Below are 23,534 nucleotides of genomic sequence, written 5' to 3'. Positions count from 1 at the left end.
CCTCCTTGGCCCTCTCTGCTACCCACCAACCTATAAGTCCCTGAGGTTTAGGGGAAGATAGGCCACTCCTCCGCCCCAGGGATGGGCAAGTCAGCCAGGCCTGGTCAATGAGAACACTGCCTGTCCTTGTCCACAACAATGGGTTCAGAGGGAAGCAGAGGGCCCATCCCTCTGCCAATCAGAGCCAACAAATGTCATCACTAGGACTTCGACAGGAATGACAGGGCAAAAGTTCTTCTCTTTCTCCTACATATGCAAGCAGTTGGATGTCGTCTGGAGCCACAGAGGGGCCATCCTGGCCACCATTTGAGGAGGGTCTGACTGAAAATGAAACTAACCTAGATAGCCCAGCTGAGCCAAGAAAGAGAGCCAAGTCCTGATGACTTTGTCTGAGCTCCTGGATCCAGCCGTGTCTAGAGCTCGCTGTACCCCTGACCTTTGCTGTTCATAAGCTAATAAATTCTCTTTTCCATTGCTTAAGTCAAGAGTTCTGCCTGATGCAAATATCTGTCAACCACCACGAAATTAGGAAGGGATGTTTTCTCTATCTAACCTATGGGAAATCTCTTTTTGAGCACTTAGATATGCTTGTCTTTTTTTTTTTTTTTTGCCACTGGACATTCAATATGTGAAATTTTTTTTCTTCTCCTTTGGCATTCTCTAATAAAAAGAAAAATAGACTAGGGAGGAACATTCCTCGACATGGTACAAATGAAGGTCTATATAATCTAAATAAGTCATTCAGTTTGATAAGAAACTCATCAAAATTCCGAAAGAGTCTTGAGGAAAAGGTAAAAGTGATGTGCAAATGCCAGAGGGAGGGGAATATATAAGCTCAAGCATCCCCTTGGTGCATGGATCACTCAGCAGCACCATAGGTCAGAGTGTTCCCGGGGCACACAGGGTGACAACTTCCCACATGAGATGCTAAGAAGGAACATCTCCAACAGGTTTCCTTAGTCATCTTGCTTCTTGTGTCTCTCTGGGCACTTTTCATGGGATGTAGGTCATAGGAGATGGTGGGGAGGGCTGGAGAATGGACTGGGAGAGAACTGTGAATATTTTTCTATGTAAAAAAAAAAAAAAAGGTTGTTAGCTTTATGCAAGTTCTGTTGGATATGTATCCCTTTGAGCCAGGCCCATTCTATTGCCCGTCCTATTTCCATGATGCCAGGTAGCAGCATGAGACCCATCGAGTTTGCTAAAATTCTATAAGCCAGAGTGATCTCTGCCCTTTTCCCTGTGGCCCAGAGGACAAGGAAGCCTCACTGACTACACGGGGAAGGGTCCTAGTACTTCCACCAGCTAACACACACGTTGGTGAACACCAACCTCATTTGGCCAGTCCAGATCTTCCCTACCCTTTCTCCGCCCACCCCACTGCCCCGCCAGTAATCATTTCTGGAGTGAATCGCTGTTCAGTGGCTGACCTTCAGTGAGCTCCAAGCTCCCCTTCCAAGACTGTGTGTCAGTTCTCGCAATCCCCGGGGGCTCACCCTCCCCACATATAAGGAAGCAATCATACTAAACCCTCTCTTCTCCTGGGCCACAAAATAACTTATTCACATGGAAGCCACAGTAATCACCCATGCAGCCACAAATTTCTTTTTTTGAGCATCTATTTTGTGGCAGCACTTAATCAGGCACAGAGACTAAAAACGGAAACCAAGCTTATCTCTGCTCTCAAGGAGTTCATAGAAAAACTAAGGCAGATTGAAAGAGCATGCCACCCATATAAAATCATCAACTGTCACCAAACAAAATTCCAAATAAAGTTGAGTTCCCAGACTGTCCACCTATCTCTTGCACACTGCCTCTGTGTGTCCCTGTCCATCATCGTCAGGCTCTCTCCCCTGCCCTGGCCCAGCCCACCCACTCACTCCTTCCTCTGTCTGCAGATTTGGGTCAGCTCCATTTCCCTCAGGTCCTGTGCCGATCCTGGAAAAGCCTTCCTTCCTGCAGCACTGACTTCTGAACCAAACATCCTCAGCAGCACCCACAGCCTCTTTCTCCTGTACCCATTTCTCCTTCGGGAACACAGCATTAGTCACAGACCAAGACTTGGAATCTAGGTGCCACAGAGCTCACGCCCGGGCTGTCTCCTTACACCCTGTCTCCTTCTCCACCACTCTGATCTGAAATCTGGTGCCAAAGGATCGCTGCTGGGCAAATACCACACCCCGAGCCATAACCCTGCCTGTTTCACTCGTGGCTCTACTACCTTTGTCTCTTGCTCTGCTGTTATCCTAGGAACAGAAGCACAGAGCCCATTGAAGGAATGGTTTCCTCTGGAGGAACAGACAGGACTGTCCCATGAGTGATCCTAGGAGTTCAGGTTTGCTGAGGGCGAGCTAGAAGGAGGGGAGTGCCCACCGCTCTCAGAGGCAGAGCTGCAGGACACACCAGCTTTCTCTAGGTTTCCAGAAACAAGAAGCTGGCAGTCGTGTGCCATTCCTACACATCCGACATCTAGACATGGATTGCCTGTGCCAAAATCTTATATTCCCCCCAACACAAGGCCACTTATATGAAAGCTGTAGGCAGGGGCAGGCCCTTCCCCCACAATACAGCCCCACATTATGAGAAACCACTCTTGGGGACACTGAGAGAAGGGGGAGTGGGGTGTTATGTGCTTCATCCCCATGACTCTTGACTTGCAAGTTTCCCGAACTAAGCCTGCTCCCCACCATGTCATGTGGCCACTCAACTGGCCCCAATGTCTCTTAGAGAGTCTGTCAGTTTTCTAGGGCTGCTGTGACAAAGGGCATGCCTCCAAACAACAGAAACCTATTGTCTCACATGGTCCTGAAGGTTAGAAGTTCAAAATCAAGGTGTCAGTAGGTCCATGCTACGACAGCTCTAGGGGAGAATCCTTCCCAGCCTCACCTACTTTCCGATGTTTCTGGTGTTCCTTGGCACTCCTTGGCCTATGAATGCATCCCTCCAGGTCCATGGCCACCTTCTGAGTTCATAGAGTTGAGGGTCCATTTCTGGGGTCTCTATTCTGTTCCATTGATCTTGAGTCTGTTTTTGTGCCAGTGCCATGCTGTCTTGATGATTATAGGCTCAAGCAACCTCTTTTGATGAATGGGGTGCCTCCCTGCCACTTAACATGGAAAGTAGGTTATTAAAATGATGTGAACAATGGCTGAATTGGCTGGTGACTTATTAAACACTGTTCGAATACACATAGCTCCTTTGAGTTTGCTGGGGGCATCACAGGTTTATTCTCATGGTGTAGAAAGCATCATGACACTAATGAAACTTCAAAGGTGTTGTAATCCAATCTGGTCTCTACTTTTCTGTGTTTAACCCTGGAGTCCCAAGGAACGAGTCACAGCATTTTGCCACAGGCAAGTAGATCATTTCTTCCTCTCCACTCCAGCTGCCCCTCCACTTCCTAAATCAGTGGGACCCTTTCTGCCACTGCCCTGTCACCTGTCTTCATCCCCCTGGGGATAGGACAGATAAAACTCCAACAGCTGTGAGTCTAAGAAACAAGGAGGGGAAGAAACATAAGCCATTCCAGCTGGATGGACAATCTGACACCAGGATAGATTTGAAATGGTTCAACCCTGAATTGATAATCCTTGTCAAGAGCCTTATGTCTGGCATCCCTTGTCTTATCTTGTTCAATTACTCATCCATTAGAAACACACATCAATTCTTTTTTTACTAACTAGGGTTCAACTCTAGTTTGAAACCCATGATTTTTCTCAATTATTCCTCTCCCTTCTGGTTTCTTCCCCCAGCCCGTGTATTCTAGGTATCATGTCTGGAAGAAATGCAGCGAGAAAACATTGAATTTCCCAACAAATCTCGATCTTATAAAAATATTCCCACATTGCACTATTATGTGCCAGTAGTCCAGATCTGTGATGCTCAGCACTCAATTCTGTTCTGCTTTTCAAAGAGAGGAAGGCAACCAATGGCTAAACATCTTCGAAACTTACTAAGTTGTACTGCTCAGTCCCCATACCTACACTTCTGGGAGCTTGGCTATGGCCTCCCCATTCCAACCCCAAAAGCATTTCTATTAACCCTTCTGTAGACTCCACATTGAGAATTTCCCAAATAAAATTCTTGGGTATCATTTTTGCCTTTGAAATTCAATTCAAATACCATCTACTAAACACATGTGTTAAGCATTATGGGGGACAGACAAATGGGGAAATCTTAGTTATGGCCCTCCAGGGGCTGATAAATTAAGAGGGAGAGATGGAAATATACAAGTATATTAGATATAGTATTAGATATAGATATAGATATAGATATAGATTAGATATAGAGCAGATTCTGCTAAATGCTATTCAAGGGGTGGGCAGTGGATGCCATGTGGGCTGCCCACATCTTCCCTGTGTGCCCCAGCTGCCAGGAATGGTTGTTGCAATCAGCTCCCAGCTGATTTGCAAAGACATTTTAGACATTTATTCAACCAACGCTTATTGAATACCTGTTCTGACCTGGCACTGTTCTAGGCACTAGGGATACAGAAGCTAACAAGAGATCTGGTCTCTGCTCTCATGTACATGTCAACAAACAAGCTATTTTTAGCCAGTGTTACGTGCTAAGAAAATATTAAACGATGGCAGCTAAGACTATGCATGGAGTGACAGAGAAGGGCTCCTTTGGGTAGGGTGCTTTTTCTCCAAAATGTCAAAAGCATAGGCCAGGTGCAGATTTGGGGGAACACGGTGCAGGTGGAGGAAGTGGCAAGTGCAAGACCTTCAGATGGCACTGAGACAAGTGTGTTTAAGGAAGAGAATGAGACCCATATGATGAACTTAGAGTCAATGCGGGAGAAAGGCCAGGGGGAGGGGAGCCCAGATCACGTAAGACCTTAAAGGTTAGGTGTCTAGATTTTATTCTAGGAAAGGTCGATAGGCACTGGCGTATTTAGAGCTAGGAGGAACATTTTCTGCGGTTTAGAAAGATGGGTATGGTTGTTAGGCACAGAAGCATGGAGGCCAGAAGCCTACAAGGAAGTTATATCACAGTTCAGGGTAGAGGGAATAGAGACCTGCACTAAGGAGGTAGCAGAGGAGATAGAAAGAACTGGATGGATCCTGGACGCAAAAGAAAGACAGACAGTGGGAACTGCTAACATCCTGCTAACTGTGGATAAGAAAAAGCAAGGAGGCCAAGGAGGACTCCAAGATCTGGGGCTTCTACAACTGGATGGTGGTGGTGCCATTTTCCAGAAGGAGGAGGGATACATAGGCAATTTACAGATAGACATTGGCTGAAAAAGATTCCAGGCCCAGGTAGTATGGCAGCCATCAAGACAGGAGAATCAACACACATCTGAGAATCTCCTCCTAGTCCAATACAGTTGGAGTGTAGGATGTGTTGGGGTGGGAAGGAGCAGTGCAAGAAGGCATTCAGCAAGGACAAGGAAGAAAGGGAGAAAACTGGTTTTAAAGAGGAAGATAACGGAGTCTGCTCTGCACCTTTTAAGTGGGAGGTGACCGAGTGGCCTGTTGGTGGAAAGTGCTGTTGGCAATTAAAACCACTTACCTGGAGCTCCAGAGAAAACTAAGGGCTCCATAGACTCATGATGGTTGAAACTATGGGCTGGGTGAGATCACACAAGACAGGACTGAGAATGGAGTCGGGGAACAGTATAAAGGCTGAGGAGGAAGGAGTTGCAAAAGGGAGGCTTCGGGGATCATGGACCAACAAGAGAGCTCAGAATAGTCAGAAAGAAGGATTTTTGCAAAGTAACAGCTTCCTTAAAGAGCCACCCACCCTCCTTCTTGGCATTTTAAGGTCTAAAACAGGTGTGACCTCAGGGTTCTGCTCACTCTTATGGGAAGAGCCTCCTGCACCTCCAGCCAGAGTCTGGGTCCCCATGGCTGGAGAGTATTCCCGGGGACCAAGGCCTCCCTCCCAAAACCTCCTCACTTCTGCTTTATCTTCTCTCCTCACCTCATTTCTCACAACAGCAAGGCTATGGCTAGGAATTATCACCATTGAGAGGCGGCATTAACAGAAAGCATGTAAAGCCAGTGGTTCTCAACTCTGCATGCAAATAAATCACAGGAGAGTCTGTTCATCTGCAACCCTGATCCCAGAGATTCTGACTTGGAAGTTGAGAAGTAGGGCCCGTGAGTCTGCGTTCCTTCTTTCTTTCCTTCTTTCCTTTCTCCCTCCCTCCCTTTTTTAAAAAGATTTTTATTTATTTGAGATAGTGACAGAGATAGCGAGAGAGAACACATGAGCAGGGAGGAGAGGGAGAAGCAGGTGCGTCTGCATTTGTAATGGGACCACACTTTGAGCTGCACTGCCTTAAGGCCCCCTGGGTAGTCATGCTGGCTTCCTGCAGATAGGGTTCTAGAGTTGTAGTAAAATAATAAAAGTAACAACAAATATTTATTGAGCTCTTACTATGTGCTACTCACTGCTAAGTGCTACCTATGCATTATTTTATTTGATTCTAAAACAATGCTCTGAGGGAGGTGGGATTATTAGTCGTGTTTATTCTCACAGAGATAGAGTAACCTGCCAAGGTCACACCGCTTGGGCAGCCCTGAGGTTCCTCCCTCTAAGCCTGGGACCTTGCCGGTGCTTCCATCAGCTGCCCAAGAGGATGGGATTTGCTAAGAACTCAGCTGGGGCACCTGGGTGGCTCAGTCGTTAATCCACTGCCTTTGGCTCAGGTCATGATATTAGGGTCCTGGGAAAGAGTCCCCCATCTGGCTCCTGCTCCACAGGAAGCCTGCTTCTCTCTCTCCCACTCCCCTTACTTGTGCCCCCTCTCTTGCTGTGTCTCTCTCTGTCAAATAAGTAAATAAAATCTTAAAAAAAAAAAAACAAAAACTCAGCACACTGAGGACCGGCCAGCTCTGCTGGGTGGCCCTGAGACCTGTTGTTACAGCGAATGGCCATCAGTCCACTGAGATGATGGTTCTCACCCATTCTCCACAGCTGACACCCATACCAGGTGGAATTCAAAATATATGTCTGTAGATACAGTAAAATTTCTACTCGGCACATGGGTAAAATGTAAAAGAAACTTGACGCCACTATAAATCACAACTCACAGGCAGCCCAATAATTCCCAACTATCACAGTTAAGAAAACAACACCACGGCAATAATCCATCACTATGAACTATGGCCAAGATAAGATAGTCTGCAGGTTACATGTGATTCTTAACACACTAACGACGATGCGAGGGAGTGAGAATAATGCGTTATGCGTACAATCTTATGCCCATTCTAACTTTAGGAACTGGAAGGTAAATCATGTGAAAACCGTCTCTCTCCCCGTCAGGTTGACATCTGTGTTTTTGTCTGCCTGGTACCCACTCTACCTCCAATTCAGCCTGAAAAATAAGTCCCCCGCCCCAACTTTCTAGTGTGATTTGGGTAGAGCTGGCTCCAGTCCTGATGTCAGCAGTGGGCATGTGGCCCAGATGTGACCAATAAGAGCACAGTATGTCCCAGACTCTTGGTCCAGCTTGGTCACCGGTCTCAGTCAGGGCCAGTCAGACTCAGTGCAGGGAATTCTGTCTGAACTGCTGAGAAACAAGGACCTCGCCCACCTCTTGGCCTGGAAGCTGGGAGGATGGCAGCCTAGAGCTGCTGAGGTCCACAGTGAAGGTAACCACATAATTCATCATTCAAATCGGGGCACTTGGAGAGTACAAGGAGATGCTGTTAGTACTTATACTGGACAACAGGCAAGCACTGGGACTGTCTCAGGCATGCTGGAGTGACTGGTCATCCTGCCGATAAGGAAGAGCTAACAGCAAGGAAAGCAGAACTCAGAGAGAAACCAGGTCCTGTGGGTAGTTTCATTTTGTAAATTTTTTTTAAAATAGACTTTATTTTTAGAGCAGTTGTAAGGTTTGTGGCAAAGTTGTGTGGAAAGTACACAGTGTCTCCTTATACCCTTGCCCTGCCCTCACCCTTCTTCACTGTCACTGTCCCCCCCAGAGGAGCCCATTTGTGACTGTTGATGAACCTACACTGACACATCACCATCATCCAGAGTCCAGAGTTTACATCAGGGGTCACTCTTGGACTGTACATTCTATGGGTTTGGACAAAAGCACAATAACATGTATCCACCATTACAGTATCATACAGAATAATTTTGATGCCCCAACAAAGCCCTGTGCTCTGCCTGTTCATTCCTCCATCCCCCAAGCCCTGGCCACCACTCATCTTTCTATTGTCTCCATAATTTTGCTTTTTTCAAAATGCCACACAGTTGGAATCATACACCGTGTTTGGTGTATGGGTTGGCTTCTTTCACTCAGTTATATGTATTTAAGTTTCCTCCATGTTTTTTCATGGCTTAGTGGATCATCTCTTTTTAGGACTAATACTCCATCGTCTAGATGTACCACAGTATATTTCTCCATTCACCTACTAAAGGACATTTTGGTCACTTCCAGGTTTGGCAATGATGAGTGAAACTGTTATAAACTTCCATGGACTGGTTTTTGTGTGGACCTAAGTTTTCAACTCACTAGGGTAACTACTAAGGATTTAATAAGGTTTTCCTTTTGGAACAATTTTAGATTTATAGAAAAGTTGCAGAGATAGTCCAGAAAGTTCCCATAAACCCCATACAGAGTTTCCCCCATGTTTAACATCTTACAGTGCCATGGTATATTTATCACAGGTAAGAAACCAACAGTGGTACAATATTATTAACTAAAGTCCAAACCCTATCCGCATTTCACTAGTTTTTCCACTAATGACCTTCTCGGTTCCAGGATCCAGTCCCGGTGTCTACATTCCATTTAGTTGTCATGTGTCCTTGGGCTCCAAAAGTCTGTGATAGCTTCTCAGTCTTTCCTTATTTTCCATGGCACTAAGAGTTGGGCAGAGTATTGGTCAGGTATTTTGCACAATGCCCCTAAATGGGTTTGTCTGATGTCTTCCTCATGATTGTACTAGAGTTATGGGCTTGGGGGAGAAATGTTTCAGAAGTGAAGTGCCCTCCTGGTCACCTCATTAACAGGAGGTACATATTATCAACATGGCTGTCACTGTTAATCTTGGTCACCTGGCCAACATAATGTTTGCCAGGCTTCTCTACTTAAAGTTACCTTGTTTTCTCCTCCCTACCCATACTCTGTTCTTTGGAGACAAGTCATTAAGTACAGCCCATGCTCAAGAGAGAAGAGGTAATTAAGCAGCACATCCTGGCTAATGGTAGCTTTGAGCCCCTGGATCTACCTATACATGAATCCATACACCCCCAGCCTGCTCAATTACATGAGTCAATATATTCTTGTATTGCTGGAACCAATCAGGGTTGATTTTCGGTCACTTGCCGATAAATGACTACTAACAGATGCCCCATATCCCTTCTTGCCTCCTTCCAATCCACACAGAAGCCAGCATGATTTTTCTTTAAATGAACATATGATAAGTTCCCAGAACTACTACTAGGTCACAGCCTATTTGTACAACCTGCATGATGAACATCCCTTGAGCTCCTGAACTGATGTAGCCCCGAGGCTTCCACCCCATCTGCCTCTCTGGGATAATATATTCTGTTGACCCAACACTGTCGGGAAAGCAGTGTATTTAGACTTGCTGCTCTACCACATTTAGAGAGCTCAAACACCCAGAAGTATTTATAGACATGATCTCTATCAAGGTGGGGGGGAAGAGGGTACTTTGTCAATCTCAGTGACCCAGATAGGAGGTTAATGATCTCACTGGGGCTGTTAAGTCCAATCTTAGGAGTCTGTGTGTTTTACAGTAATGAGGGGAGCCCTAAAATACTGGAACATCCAGTTCTTTGACTCCTTCTTTTCATTTACTCAGTGACTACTCATTGAGTTTGTTATGTGTTGGGTACTGCGCCAGGCTCAGGGAATACAATGATGAACAAGAAAACATCCTTACCATCGTGGAGCTTATTTCTAGTGGGTAAACAGATGATAAAGAGGTAATCAAGGAAATAAACCAGGTAGTTTCAGATAATGAGTGCTGTGAGGGAAATAACAGACCTGGTAAGAAACTAACTGATGGGAGAGGGGAGTGGAGACTTTACATGGGGTTTTCAGGAAAAAATGTCTCTAAAAAGCAAAAGGGAAAAAGAAACCAATCATGAGAAACACTAGGGAAAGATCTTTCCTGGCAGAGGGAACAGAAATGCAAAAAGCCAGAAGGCAAGAAAGAACTTGATGTGTTCCAGAAACCAGAGAGAAGCCAGTATGACTACAGTGTGGGGAGTGGGCCGGAGAGCAATGAAAGATTACACTGAAGATGCAAGGGCCATCATGGAGGACCTCTGTAGCCATGGAAATGAGGACTTTAAGAAAGAGAGCAACATGCTCTGATTTATTTATGTTTTTTAAAGACTGCTTTGGCTGCTGAGTGGAAAATGGATTGCAAGGTGGCAGAATGGGAACAAGGAGGGCCAGTTAGCTGTTACCGAAGTTTGTGCAAGGGGTGGTGACTAATATCCAAGATGGTGGCTTTAGACTCCAAGATAAGGGGACAGATTTTGGGTTCTTTTTGGATGATAGGATGGGTTGGTGAATTGGAAGTGAGAGAGGATTAAAGCTGACTCCTAGGTTTTGGGCTTGACGATGGCCCCATCACCTGAACTGACCAGGCTGGGAAGTGTAGGCTTCCATCCAGACATGTTACATTCATGACATCTGGTAATGAATAATGAAGCAGGGCATCTGCTGAGAGGGAGAGGTGGGGGGAAGGAAGAAGGCTTGAGAAAGGGTGAAGACATCTGAAATGGTAGTCTCAGAGAGTAATTCAAGAAGTATGTGATGAGGTTTCTGAGGAGTGCTATGTGCTGATCTGGAATTTGTGACCATGAAGGTAAGGGGAAGCAAGGCAGCCCAGATATGTGATTTTCTCTTGTGGTATTCAATTGCCTAGGTACACACTGGTGGTTTGGTTAAGCCAATAATTAGTTTTTTCCCAGATAAACACTGGTGGTTTGGTTAAGCCAATAATTAGTTTTTTTCCAGATAAACAGATTAAGGGGAAATGGGGGATATTTGAAATGTAATGATAGTAATGGAACATGGAACTTACATTGGATAAAACATTCAAGAGGCTGGATAAAAATTTAACTATGTCAGTATACTAGACCTGCTGCTCTGTCCAACATGGTAGCCATTAGCCACATGTGGCTATTGAGCACATGAAATGTGGCTGAACTGAGATGTGCTGTAAGTGTAAAGTACAAACAGCTTTCAAATACTATATGAACCGACAGAAGATGTAAAATATCTCATCAACAACTTTATATTGGCTACAGTGATAACTTGATAATATTTTGGATCTCTTGGGTTAAATTAAAAATATTAAAATTAATCTTAACTGTTTCTTTTATATTTCTTAATGCAGCCTAGAAAAACCTAAATGGTGTATGTGGCTGGCATTATATCTCTGTTGAAAAGGGCTGAACTAAAGGTCTCACTGAGTTGGGAAAATGCGTGGAGTGGTGGTATTAGACCAAAAGAAGAAATACTGGTCAGAAACTGAGAGACTTGAAATTCAGATTTGAGGTTTTACAGTTACCATCAATGGCTTGGCTATAGGAAAGCATGAGGAGAGATGGAGAAACAGACCATGGGAGTGTAGGAAGACCAAGGAATGGAGAAGTCAGAGGGCTGGGTGAGTTAGCTATGTAAATGTTGAAATCACCAAGAATGATGAGAATAGGATGGTAATAGAGTGACTAATTGGGCACTAGAGTCTTTAATGAGTGAGGGGGTGGTAAATGAGCACTTTGAGGAGGAGCAACTGGTACGATAATCTGAGGGTTCTACTTGAAAGATTCGAGAATATTTTTTTTGAAAGGGAAAATATTTTAGAAGTGGCCAAAGGGAACACATGAGGTGACATGAGGTGACAGAGATAAGCAACCTTGTCTGCCCAGGAGGCTGGAGGACCTCAGGGTGTAAGCTATGACAAGAAATGAAAGACAATGTCAGAGAAGAGGTTGAGAACATAGGGATGTCTGTGACAAACTGAGAATTCCAGAGTGGAAAGAGCAAATGTCTGGGACGGAAGAGGGGGATAAGGGAAACTGTAGAAAACATAATGGACTGCAGGCTCTGGGTGACGACAGATCTGGAGTTCTGAGGCTGAGGAATCTCCCAGATTCAAATGGATGATCAGCCGAAGCCATCCTAAATACTTAGCTTAATGGTTTAGAAGCAGGATGACATTCTTCAGGCATCTGACATCCTCACTGGTTCTGAGAAGTGTTTTAAAGTAACAGTAATTAGCAATGATTAAAAAAAAGAATAATTAGTATAATGAGAGGTACCAGGAATAATTAGAACTTGCAAGGAAGTTGCTGTTGTGAAGATGAATTAGAAAGGGCTTTTGATTAAACTAGATCAATGAGGAAAGATATTGGAAACAATGAATGAGAATGTCAGCCACTGTGTCAGTGGAAACGCAGCTGAAAAATGCTGCTGATGGAGAATTTAAGAATTCTTCCCCGGGAACATCTGTTTCTTTTTTAGTGTTTTAATGATACGTGCAGTTTCATTTACATACTGAAAGGAATCAGGAAGAATCTATACCAAGTAGGTAATTGAGGCCACTCATAGGAATTGAGTTTAAAAGGGACGGTTACTATCTTTGTTACATATTTGTGTGATGGTCACATGTTTGTAATGAGCATATATTACTTTAATAAACAGAAATATACACAGATATTACATCTTGGAGCAGAAAGTATACCGATACATATAAAATCTGAAATTCTATAGAAATCCTTCCAAAAGGATTTGAGGTCTCTGATATACAATGCAGGGATTGGCAAACTTTACAGATGGGAAGTATTTTAGGCTTTGTGGGCCACGTTATCTCTGTCACAACTACTCAGCTCTGCCATTGTAACATTAAACCAGCCGCAGACAATGCGTAAATTAATATTCCAACAGAAGTTTAGTTACAAAAAGAGGCAGCAGTCCTGGATTTGGCCCATATGCCATAGTTTAACAACTCCTGAAATAATAAATAAACACATAGATTAGAACAGTAGCCACTTGAAGAGAAGCAAAAAGACATAAGCATTCCTCCATGTTTGCTGGGTACAAATAATTTTTTAAAAAATTTATTTAGGGGCGCCTGGGTGGCTCAGCGGGTTAAAGCCTCTGCCTTCAGCTCGGGTCATGATCCCAGGGTTCTGGGATCGAGTCCCACATCGGGCTCTCTGCTCAGCAGGGAGCCTGCTTCCTCCTCTCTCTCTGCCTTCCTCTCTGCCTACTTGTAATCTCTGTCTGTCAAATAAATAAATAAAATCTTAAAAAAAAATTTATCTATTTATTTTGAGAGAGAGAGAGCAAGAGATCCCAGAAGGGCAGAGGGAGAGAGAGAATCCCAAGAAGACCCCACACTGTGCGTGGAGCCCAACCCAGGGCTCAATCTCAACACCCTGAGGTATTGACCAGAACCAAAACCAAGATTCAGTCACTTAACTGACTGAGACACCCAGGCACCCCTGGGTAAGAATAATTTAATATAATTCTGGATGCAGTTTGCACCATATGTTAAAACTTTTAAAGAGAAAAAAAAGACAATAAAAACCAAAGCAGAGGCAAGGAGACAATTACTTCACACTAACTGGACTGACAGATGCTACTGACTAATGTCAGAGAAGTTACCCCAGAGCTCCTCAGAGGTCAAAGCGAAGAGGGAAGAAAACACGCGAGCTTCAAAACCTCCCATCAGCAGACAAAAGGAAACATCTCAGATTAGCAGGAGAAATGGGCTTTTTCCATTTTTTTTGAGTTTCAAGAGACTCTTGTTCTCCTTTGGGTCTTTAGCTGAGAGCAAGAGACCAACTCATCCCAGTTTTCCTGGATTAAAAGTACTGTGTCTTGGGAATTCTCTCAGTCTTGGGAAAATGAGGACAGTCGGTCACCGTAATTAATTAAGTGACATTGAGAGCTGAGTTTTCAATAATAGTAGTAATGCAAATTTCAGAGTTCTTTTTACACATACCCATTTCTGATATCAACCTGAAATAATGGCCCACCTATCATTGGTCCAACACTCAAGTCATTGTTCCAACACTCAAGTATTTACTGAGTGCCTACCGTACCAGGCACTGCAGATACAGGCCTAAAAAAAATACTTACCTCCCCTGCCCAGAAACAGAGAGTGAATACCAAGAAATGGAACAGAAGCCTATACAGATGCCTGAGTTGAAACTTTGAGGAGGAAGAGAAAACAAAATACTAGATTCTGGGGGAGGGATAAGTAGAATTGAATGGTGGGCATCTAATATGGATGGCAGGAAGGGCAACATGATTGTTCTCAGGGTCATGATGGAAGGGGAGAAAGAAAAAGGAATCTCTAGGAGGATGCATAAGGTTTCCTCAGTTGAAATCTCAAAGGCATTTCTCATGCAGAACTTCAGGCTGGGAGCTCTGAGATGCAAAGGCCACCTCCCTCCTCAGAACTGTTCTCAGTTAAAGCTCATGTCAGAGCATCTAAATTAAACTCAGTGAGGGCAACTCTGCTGAAAGTCACCAACAGAAGCCTGCAGGCTGGCCCCGGGCCACGAACACCCACACACGTGTCACCTCTCTAAAGATCCTTACATTTTCCAAAAAATTAAATTTTAACTTACTTAAATTTTAAAATATTTTGAGATATTTCATAAAATCATTTGAATTTTTAAAAAAAGAAGACCAGATGATCTGTCCCTGATGGTACAAGCAGCTGGACCGCCCCCTCCCACCTTAGACAGGGGTCCATGCCCCAGTGTACAGAGACAACACTGCCCCTGTTACCCACCACCTTCCCCCCGCCCCCGACAATGAGGTCACAGGCCAGTGCCCATTTGCCTTCACGGTTGCCCTGTTCTTTAGTTCATACTCAGGCTGCTTCACTGATTTATGTCAAGTTCCCGCCCTGGCAGTCATTTCTATTCAGATTGGTGACCCACAGGCTAAGCTAATAAGTCATAGAGTTTCTTGGTAATCCATGGGACTCAAGGAGATCTCAGGATTCTTAGAGAACTCAGTACTCTTTAGTGTTTGAGTTCTAACATCACCAAAAAGATGGTGGTCTTACTATTCCTCACAGAAATTGAAAAAGTTTACCTCAACCATGTGTCAATCCCTGCTCTCTTCACCCTTAGCTGACATTCTAGCCTCAGTTTTCCTCCCATGGACACCTATAGTTCTCCTTGCGGAGCCCTCATCATCTTCAAGATCTGCTACAGCACTAGGCCATCAGCTTCACGAGGGCACGGACTGCCCGTAATTTGCTGACTGCCAGGTCCAGAGCACCTAGTGCTAGAGGGTCTTGATAAATATGGTTGATGAGCAGATAAAATGTCTGTCTTTCATCCACGATTAATCATGCTTCTGGCTCTTACTCTCACCCTCCAAGAACCCTTGGACACCTTGACATAGTAGGGCTCTTCCCCTAAATCCAGCATTGAGAAATCACCTTTCTTTCCCCCCTGAGGAAGGCCAAAGGCCAAACATTCTAAAACCAAGGAACAGCAGATGTGGTGGGCAGAATTCTAAGACAGTCCCAAGGTTTCCTGCTACTTATCAGCTGACTTTGAGTTCATTGAAAAGGAGGCTATCTGGTGAGCCCAATAAAATCATGGGAGCCCTTTGAAGATTGAGAGTTTTCCCAAGTTGATAGCAGAAGGGTAATTCAAAGAGATTTCTGAAGGATGAGAATGATTTAACATCCCATGTTTGGCTTTGGACATAAAGGGGGCCATGTGTAAGAACAAGAGGGTGGCCAATCACCAGCCAGAAAGCTGGGACTTCAGTGCTATAACCAACCAGGAATTGAATTCTGCCAACACTCTGAACAACCGTGAAAGTGGTTTTTTCTACCGGGCCCTCAAGATGACAGCCTACCCCAGCTGACATCTGGGTTCAGCCTTAGGGAACTTGAAACTGAGAAGCCGGCTGAGCCTACCCTGAGTCCTGATCCCTGGAACTGGGAGGTGATAAATGGCTGTTGTTTAAGCTGCTAAGGTCATGGTAATTAGTTACACAGCAATAGAAAACTAATACCACAAGTCACCATCACCTGTTCCATAGATAAGGAGATACAGGATGACTGAAAGATAGAATACTGCCCCCACCTGGACACAAAGATGAGAAGACACAAGCCAAGGCATGTCTGTTCCAGAACATGCTGCCTATTTACTACGGGGCCCAGTTCCCCAAAGCTGACTGAGTATTCCCTTTAAAGCTTTCTCTATACAAAACAGCCCAACCCCAAAACACAGCCAAGCCTGGGAAGAGGGCATTTGGGAGAAAGAACATGGAGGCGGACAACATTACAGGAAGGGGGATACAAGCTGAGAAAGAAGCCCCAGGTCTGTGACAAGTCAGAGACGAGCCTGGGTCTCACTTGACTCCAAGAGTTCATAGTGCTCAGCACACCACACAGGAGTGTTACACAACCAGAACGCCCCAGGCCTCACTGGCCTTGGGGCACAAATGAGGTCATGCCAGCATGTAGACTTGTAACTTGCTTGCTCAGACCCCTTCATTAGGGCACAGGAGAAGTTGCTGGAATATGGAGACTTAAATACATAGTAGCTCAGGCAAAACAGAAGTTTATTTCTCCCCCATGTGACACCCCAGGGGTGCATAGTGGCCCTGGACAAGAAGGTGACTCTGCTCTACAGTGTCACTCAGGATCCCAGGTTCCTTCTAGCTCGTTCTCATCTAAGTCAAAGCTCATGTGCCACCACCAACATTCCAGCCCCAGAGAGGGGAGAAGAGAGGAAGTAGAGGCCAACCAATTTCCTTTTAAGGAAATGATGGCAAGAACGTGGCCATGTCTAGCTGCAAGGGAGGAGGTGAAATGCAGTTTCCACTGAATAACCTACAGAGTCCTATCAATAAAAGAAGGGAAGAGTACATTTCAGGGAATGATAAGGAGTCAACATGACGCCACCCCGAGTTTTGCTGGGAGCCTTGGAAGACGTCGCACATGTGCTTGAACCCGAGCCTCTGAGCCCCACAGTTCCTGTGCGTCAGCCACGTCTGCTCTGCTAGTGCTCCAGGAATCAGCAGTGAAAGCACCACAGAGACCGGAGGGCTGTCCCCTGGACCTTCCAGAACTGTGTGACAGTCTTAGTTAGAGGGATCCCTCAGAGCAGAGCCAGAAGCAAGGATTTGGGTGCCAAGAGTTGATCTGGGAGGTGATCCCAAGAAGTAGGAGAGGAGAAGTAGACAGAGTAACAGGGGAAAGAAGAAAAATCAATAAATTGTGTGTGCTGTTCACCCAATAACTATTGTGGATAAGTAGGACTCAGTTCTACCATAGATGCTCTAGGGAATTGTCTCTCTGAAGGACAAGAGGCAGAGACATTTATCCCTCATCCCATATCCCACTAGTTGAGGTCTATCCCTGGGGGCATTATCTCCCTGGTCTGTCCAAGGGCTGAGCCAGCTCTCAGTGAGAGAGAGAAGCAGAAAGAAGGTGGGACACTGTCTACATGCATGAGAAGTGCGCACCACGGCTGCTGCTGAAATCTGACAAGGGCCAAGGGGATGTGGTGTGGTCTGGGCTAAGCTAGGCTGAGGACATCCCATCCTGTCTTCTCTGAGCGTGGAAATGAACTCTTACAATGTCCTCATCACAGTTCTCTTGCCCTGATGTAACTCACCCATGCAAATACTGCCTGGGATTCACAGCCTTCTGGTCCAGTCCCAGCTGAAGCACAGCCATGAACACCCCCCAAAATTATCTATGAACCTACATATCTTCTGGAGATTAAGGGAATTCACCAAGTATTGCCTGGCTCTCAATGAATATTAGCTCCTGTTATTATTAGCTTGAGGGTTTATGAGCAATGCCTGGCCCCCACGAAGCTATCTGTGATATAAACACAAACATTTTGGGCCAAGATCACAGTTATCAAATGGTGGGGCCAAGAGTCAATCCATCCAGCCCTACTCCTAAGTCTTTGCTCCTAGCCACATTGTGCTGTCACCTGTCCAGGGGTAGTCCCTGGTGGCATTTATTAGATGATAAGATAACTGGGACTCTAATGTGTGGGGCTACCCGGGAAAGCACCGGGAAGAATGTCCAGGGACAAGAAGGGATCTCGCAGGAATTCACAGCCCCAGCAAGCCCTCCAGGGCAGCCTCATTCCGTCCTCCCCACCCAGGCAGGGCCAGATGGGCGGCAGCAAAGAGACCATCACAGTGGTTAACTCTGGGTTCTTCAACTGCTCCAGCAGATGGTAAGGATGGGGAGGCGATGATGAGGTTGGGGCCTTGAGAACACTGAATAAAGGTACAGGAGTTTCAGAACCTTGGTGTAACTGATTTCAGCTTGGTTAGCTTTTTAGGACACTGCAAAGAAATTGGAGGTGGAGGGGGCAGGAGCAGGGAGCAGCCACTGGGCTGGAAGGCTGCCATGCCACCTGCGATGGGAGAGAGCAGAGAAGGAAGCTCATTAACTGTCCCTGGATCATTAACTCTTGGTCCCGAGAGGCACAATCACTGAGGCTGGACTTTTAGATGTGTCCATCTCTCTGTAGGGGTCTCTGGGGGCCTCCAGCTTGGGCCAAGACTCTCATCTCGGGAAGAAAGTGGTACAAGCCACCCTTCCAGACACAGGAATCCAGTAACCATCGTTTGGGCAGAATAACAAAGGCCACTATTTACTCAAAGTAACTTCTACTCAGGTGAGGAAACTGAGGCTCGGAGAGGTTAACCAGGCTGCCCAGGCACACCATTTGAAAGGGGGCAGAGCCGGACATCAAACAAGCCTGTCCCTAATTCATGTTCTTAATCATTACATGGCCCTGAGTCTTGCAGGATGGATGACAACAGTTCTCAAGACCAGTGGGAGCATCCAAGAATGCACCACAGCAGCCTGAACATCAGGCAGAGGGGTGTGGGTAGGAGGAGAGCCAGTCAGACGTGTAGGTTGCTCAAGTACGCATCAAGTACGCATCAAGTTATTCATTGGTCGACATTCCCTGAGATCCTCTTATTTGTCAGGCCTCGGGAATGGAGGGGTGAATGGGAGAAACTGGGTCCCAGCTCTTGTGGAGAGAGTGAGGGAGAAGGGACACCAGTACCCACACTTTCAGATAGTAGGAAGGAAATAAAGGATGAGACACAAAGTGACAGCATGCAGGGTCACCCCTGGAAGTCCTGGGGAAAGAGAATGCAAGGGAGAGATACAGCAAAAGCCCCACAGTGAGTCCAGACTTGGTAACTCTGAGACCTAGAAAGCAGCCTATAGTATGAGTGAGCGGGACATGGGATGAAAGAAAGTCAAAGGGGCAGGCAGCCCCCAACCCACCCCCCACCCCAGCCCCTGCTCAGTGCCTCACACTGAGATTCTGACTTTCTGTGTTGGGCTTGCTGACCAGTCTCTGACCTTCAGGTACCTGGTACAGGTCCAGGCATGGAACTGGTGCTTAACTGGGGTTCACTAAGCAGATCAGACCCACAAGGAGAGGGTGGCAACTATCAGCAGAGGTTGGATGACAGCCCCTGTGGCCACCAGTGGTGAGAAGTGGGTCAGACTCTGCTGCTACAGTGAGAGGACAGCAACAATCTGGCCTGGCTTCCCTCTGGATTGGGGAGGTGGTGTCACTTGGGGCTTTGCACCTGAGGGCCCTGCATCTTGGCTGCTCCAGGGTTAGGTGAAGTTTGGTGCCCTCTGCCTGGACTAGCCTCCTCCAGGGCTCACTTGCTCACCTTTGAGAAACTCCGCCTCTGGGAAGCCTTCCATGATCACCTCTCCTCCATCCTCTGGAACTTCCATCTCTCTTTCCCACCTTATTTTCCTCCAGAGCACTTACCAATGTTAACATGCCATATATTTTATATATTGACTGTGTTTCTTGATTGTCTCCCCAGCATTAGAATGTAGCTCTGTAGAGGCAAAGATGTTTGCCTTTTGGTTAACGGCTATGCCAAGCTCAATAAATACTCATTGCATGAATGTATGAATGAATGTATGAATGAATGAATGAATGAATGAATGAATGAATGTTACCAGAGCCAGATGATTCACAAGGCAGAACAAACTTTGTCATGGGACACCAGCTAAGCAGTGGCAGCCCCAAAATAAAACTTTCCATTTCAACAATTAAACCTCTGCTAATTAGCACATCTAAAAGGAAGCTATTTCAACACATATACTTTGTGTTTTGTGCCTTAGTATTGCTTTTATTCTGAATTAATAGTGGCAGATCCAGGGTACATCATAATATTTCCAATCCTTAAAGCCTTTAAACCCAGCCTTAAATTCTGCAGCTCTCCACCCTGCCAAAACTCATCTGCAAAACAAAACCACATAGTGAAAAACTCAACTTCCATTCCCTATATATATTTTAATATTTCCTCTAGAATTTAGAATCTGTATCAGTTAAATATCAATCTTCCATTTGAGTAAGTATTTCCTGACTAGAGTGTAGCTTAGCAAAATGCAGATTCTTGGGCCCAGTCACCTAGGGCAGAATCTGGATACAGACTCTGCTAAAAGAAACGTGGGTTCCGCTGCTATGAGGGACTGATTTAATGTTGGCATCCCCTGGGACACAAGGCAGGGGGGACCCAAGCACCTCAGTGGTTAGTAAAAAGCCCATATCCTCCAAATATTCTAAGTAGCATTAAAAACCTTAAGTTATAAAGAGTTCAGGATGGGGATCTGCCCGAGGCAGGGCAGCAAATTTCTGTCCTTGTCTCCCGGAGGCACCCTTCCCTGCTCTGCCTCCTGCCCAGCTACACAATGTGGCTGCTTATAATGCTGTACAGGAGGGAACCAAAAATTGGAAAAGACTATTTATTCTTCCCTAAGAGAAGGTGTTTCCCACAGCCTACAAGTCTTGGGCAAAATCATCCCCTTAGAGATAAGCTTGGAGCAAGTAACTAGATACCTGAAAACAGTAAACTCTCTCAATTTACTGCCAGCCAGATGGGTCTCTGATATCTTTTCAACTTCCCAGAAACCAAGTGAGCCCAACATACTAAAAAATGAGGTCCCAGCCAAGTCACTGGTCATGCACTTAAGCACTTTGCTTCTAAGACAATCACGTCTCTTACTCATTTTCTCTTCCCTGTGGGCCCCTTAATCCCTGAGCTTTGGTGGTTCACCTCAGGGCAGCCAGCAGAGTGTGGAAGGAAGCTCCCCACAGCATCTGTGATCCAGCTCAGAGAAAGAGGACAACCCCAACTCGGAGTGGGAGGGCAGACCCAGGCTCACAGAGCAGTGGTCCCAACCCAGTGCCCACAGAGACCAGGCAGGCGACCTTGGAGTCTGAAGTTGCTGAGCTGAACACCACATGCCCTCTACAGGGGTCAGCACGACTCGGCTTTTGCCACATAAGATCCTCCAGGTTTGTCCAGACAATCTGAAAGTCTAGATTGTGAAATGAGAGATCTTTATTTTTCAATGTTGTCAAAGGAACTCCATTTTATAATAGTTGTGTGAGCCAGAGAACACATATCCATAGACCACCAGTTTGTAATGCCCTTTATGGAGGAGCTGGGAGTCTGTAATACCTATAGCAGGAACGTGGGTGGGAAAGCAGACTAAAAGCCTGGAGGGAGCGAGGGGAGCACTCAGGACTTAGGCCCAAGCCTTCTGATCAGACGGGAGCACGTCCTCAGATCCTGAAGTCCAGCCTGCCCGGGAAGGACACAGCACTTCACCTGATAGGATTAGGCTTGCTTCTTCTGCTCTCGCTTAGTTTGGACTCTAGGCCAGGCGGGTCCAGAAAAGAAGCTTGGCCCAGTTCCAGCAAGGCCGAGGGCAAGAGACTGGGGGTGTGGGGAGTGAGCCAGTAGAGTGTGAACACCGAGTGTGAGTAACAGCACGGGCCTTGTGATCTTGGGCTCCAGGCCCCTTTACTGATCACATCACTAAAGTCAGATGAAGAGATGGGGGAATCTCCCAGAAGTAAAGGATAAAGAGTTTCCTATCAGATGGGGAGGCAGCCCAGAGCAGAAGATAGGAGCCCAAGGCTCTGGAGTCCAGTTACCTTGTGTGTGAACTTGGGCAAGTGCCTTTAGCTCTCTCCTCTGTGCTCTCTCCAATCACTTCTCTCACTGACATTAAAAAAAAAAAGGTTTTATTTTAAGCTACTGTAGATGTACATTTGTTTTTAAGAAAAAAGAGGTCACAGATCTTTTATCCCAATTTTCTCCAATGGTAACCTTGCACAAATATGATACAATATCACAGCCAGGAAGTTGACATGATACAGTCCATTTGTGTGTGTGTGTGTGTGTGTGTGTGTTTAGTTTGATGAAGTTTTATCCTATGTGTAGATCTCTGTCAACAACACCACTGCCAAGACCCATGACCACAGGAATCCCTCGTGCTGTCCTTTAAGAGTGACTGCCAGCTGCTCCCTCCCCTTCTCTCCAAAGCATGGCAGCCATTAATCTCCATTTCTACAATTCTGTCATTTCAAGAATATTATATAAATGAAATCATATGGGATGTGATCCCCTGGGATTGGCTTTTTTTCCTCACTCAGCCTAATCCCCTGGAGACCCATCCAATCTGTTACATGTAACAGTAGCCTGTCCCTTTTATTGCTGACTAGTAATTCATAGTACGGATGTTCCACAGTTTAACTATTCACCTGTTGAAGGACATGTGGATTGTTTCCAGTTATTGGCCGTTATGAATAAGGCGGCAATGAACACTCATGCACGGGGTTTTATGTGAACGTAGGTCTTCACTGCTCCGGGACAAACGCCCAAGACTGTGATTGCTGGGCTGTATGATAAGCACACATTTAACTTCCACAGAAACTGCCATACTCTTTTTGAGAGTGGATGTAAATCACTTTATATCCCTACCAGCAATGAATGAGTGATCCAGGTCCTCCCCATCCTCACCAGCACTTGTGTTACCACTATTTTTAAAAAGCTGTAATCATCCCATAGGTGATGGGGATTAAGGAAGCTCTTGAGATGAGCACTGGGTGTTGTACGTAAGTGATGAATCACTAAACTCTACACCTGAAATGAATATCACGCTTACGCTAACAAACTGGAATTTAAATAAAAACTTGAAAAAGGAAAAGAAAAAAAAAAGAAGCATATGGGGGAAAAGAATTGTCACCATCCTCGTAGACATATAGGGGCATCTCACTGTGATTTTAACTTGCATTTCCCTAACAGCTGATGAGGCAAACGTCTATTCATGTGACACCCACTGACTTTTACCAGATCAATCTTGAGAATGGTAAGTTGCCTGGTGTGCAGAGATAATAATGGGAAGAGTACTTACCACACAGAGATGCTGTGGAAGTTCTCACGAAGCACCTCAAGAGTGACTGGCGTGTGAGTATTCGAGAGACATTAGCTGTTAAAATTCCTGGAAGAGAGGGGTTAATAATATAAGCTTCAGACTCAAACAGAATCTCATTCTGCTCTCGCTGAGAATGTCACCCCTAAAACTCACTTTGTTTCTCTATCAAATGGGAGGAATAACATCACTTCCTTATATGGTTGCCATGAAACTTGAACAGACAATGCATGCAAAGCACTTAATGCGGTTCCTAGCAAGGACTCAGCTGTAACTTTCCCTTCCAGTATTCAGTTTGTC

At 45.5% G+C, this 23,534-nt stretch overlaps 1 protein-coding gene across 1 annotated transcript in view; it reads right to left on the bottom strand.

Annotated features, from left to right (window-relative positions):
- Positions 1 to 23,534, bottom strand: part of USP31 (ubiquitin specific peptidase 31) — a 162,359-nt gene that overhangs the window by 39,166 nt on the left and 99,659 nt on the right. The window contains exon 16 of the mRNA XM_047712824.1: positions 23,217 to 23,303. Coding sequence (XP_047568780.1) covers positions 23,217 to 23,303 — 87 coding nt within the window. The remainder of the gene's footprint in view (positions 1 to 23,216; positions 23,304 to 23,534) is intronic.

This window comes from Lutra lutra, chromosome 18 (genome assembly GCF_902655055.1).
Source record: "Lutra lutra chromosome 18, mLutLut1.2, whole genome shotgun sequence".
Classification (NCBI taxonomy): domain Eukaryota; kingdom Metazoa; phylum Chordata; class Mammalia; order Carnivora; family Mustelidae; genus Lutra; species Lutra lutra.
Note: the sequence above shows the minus strand (reverse complement) of the source record. Positions and strands in the feature narration are given on the sequence as shown.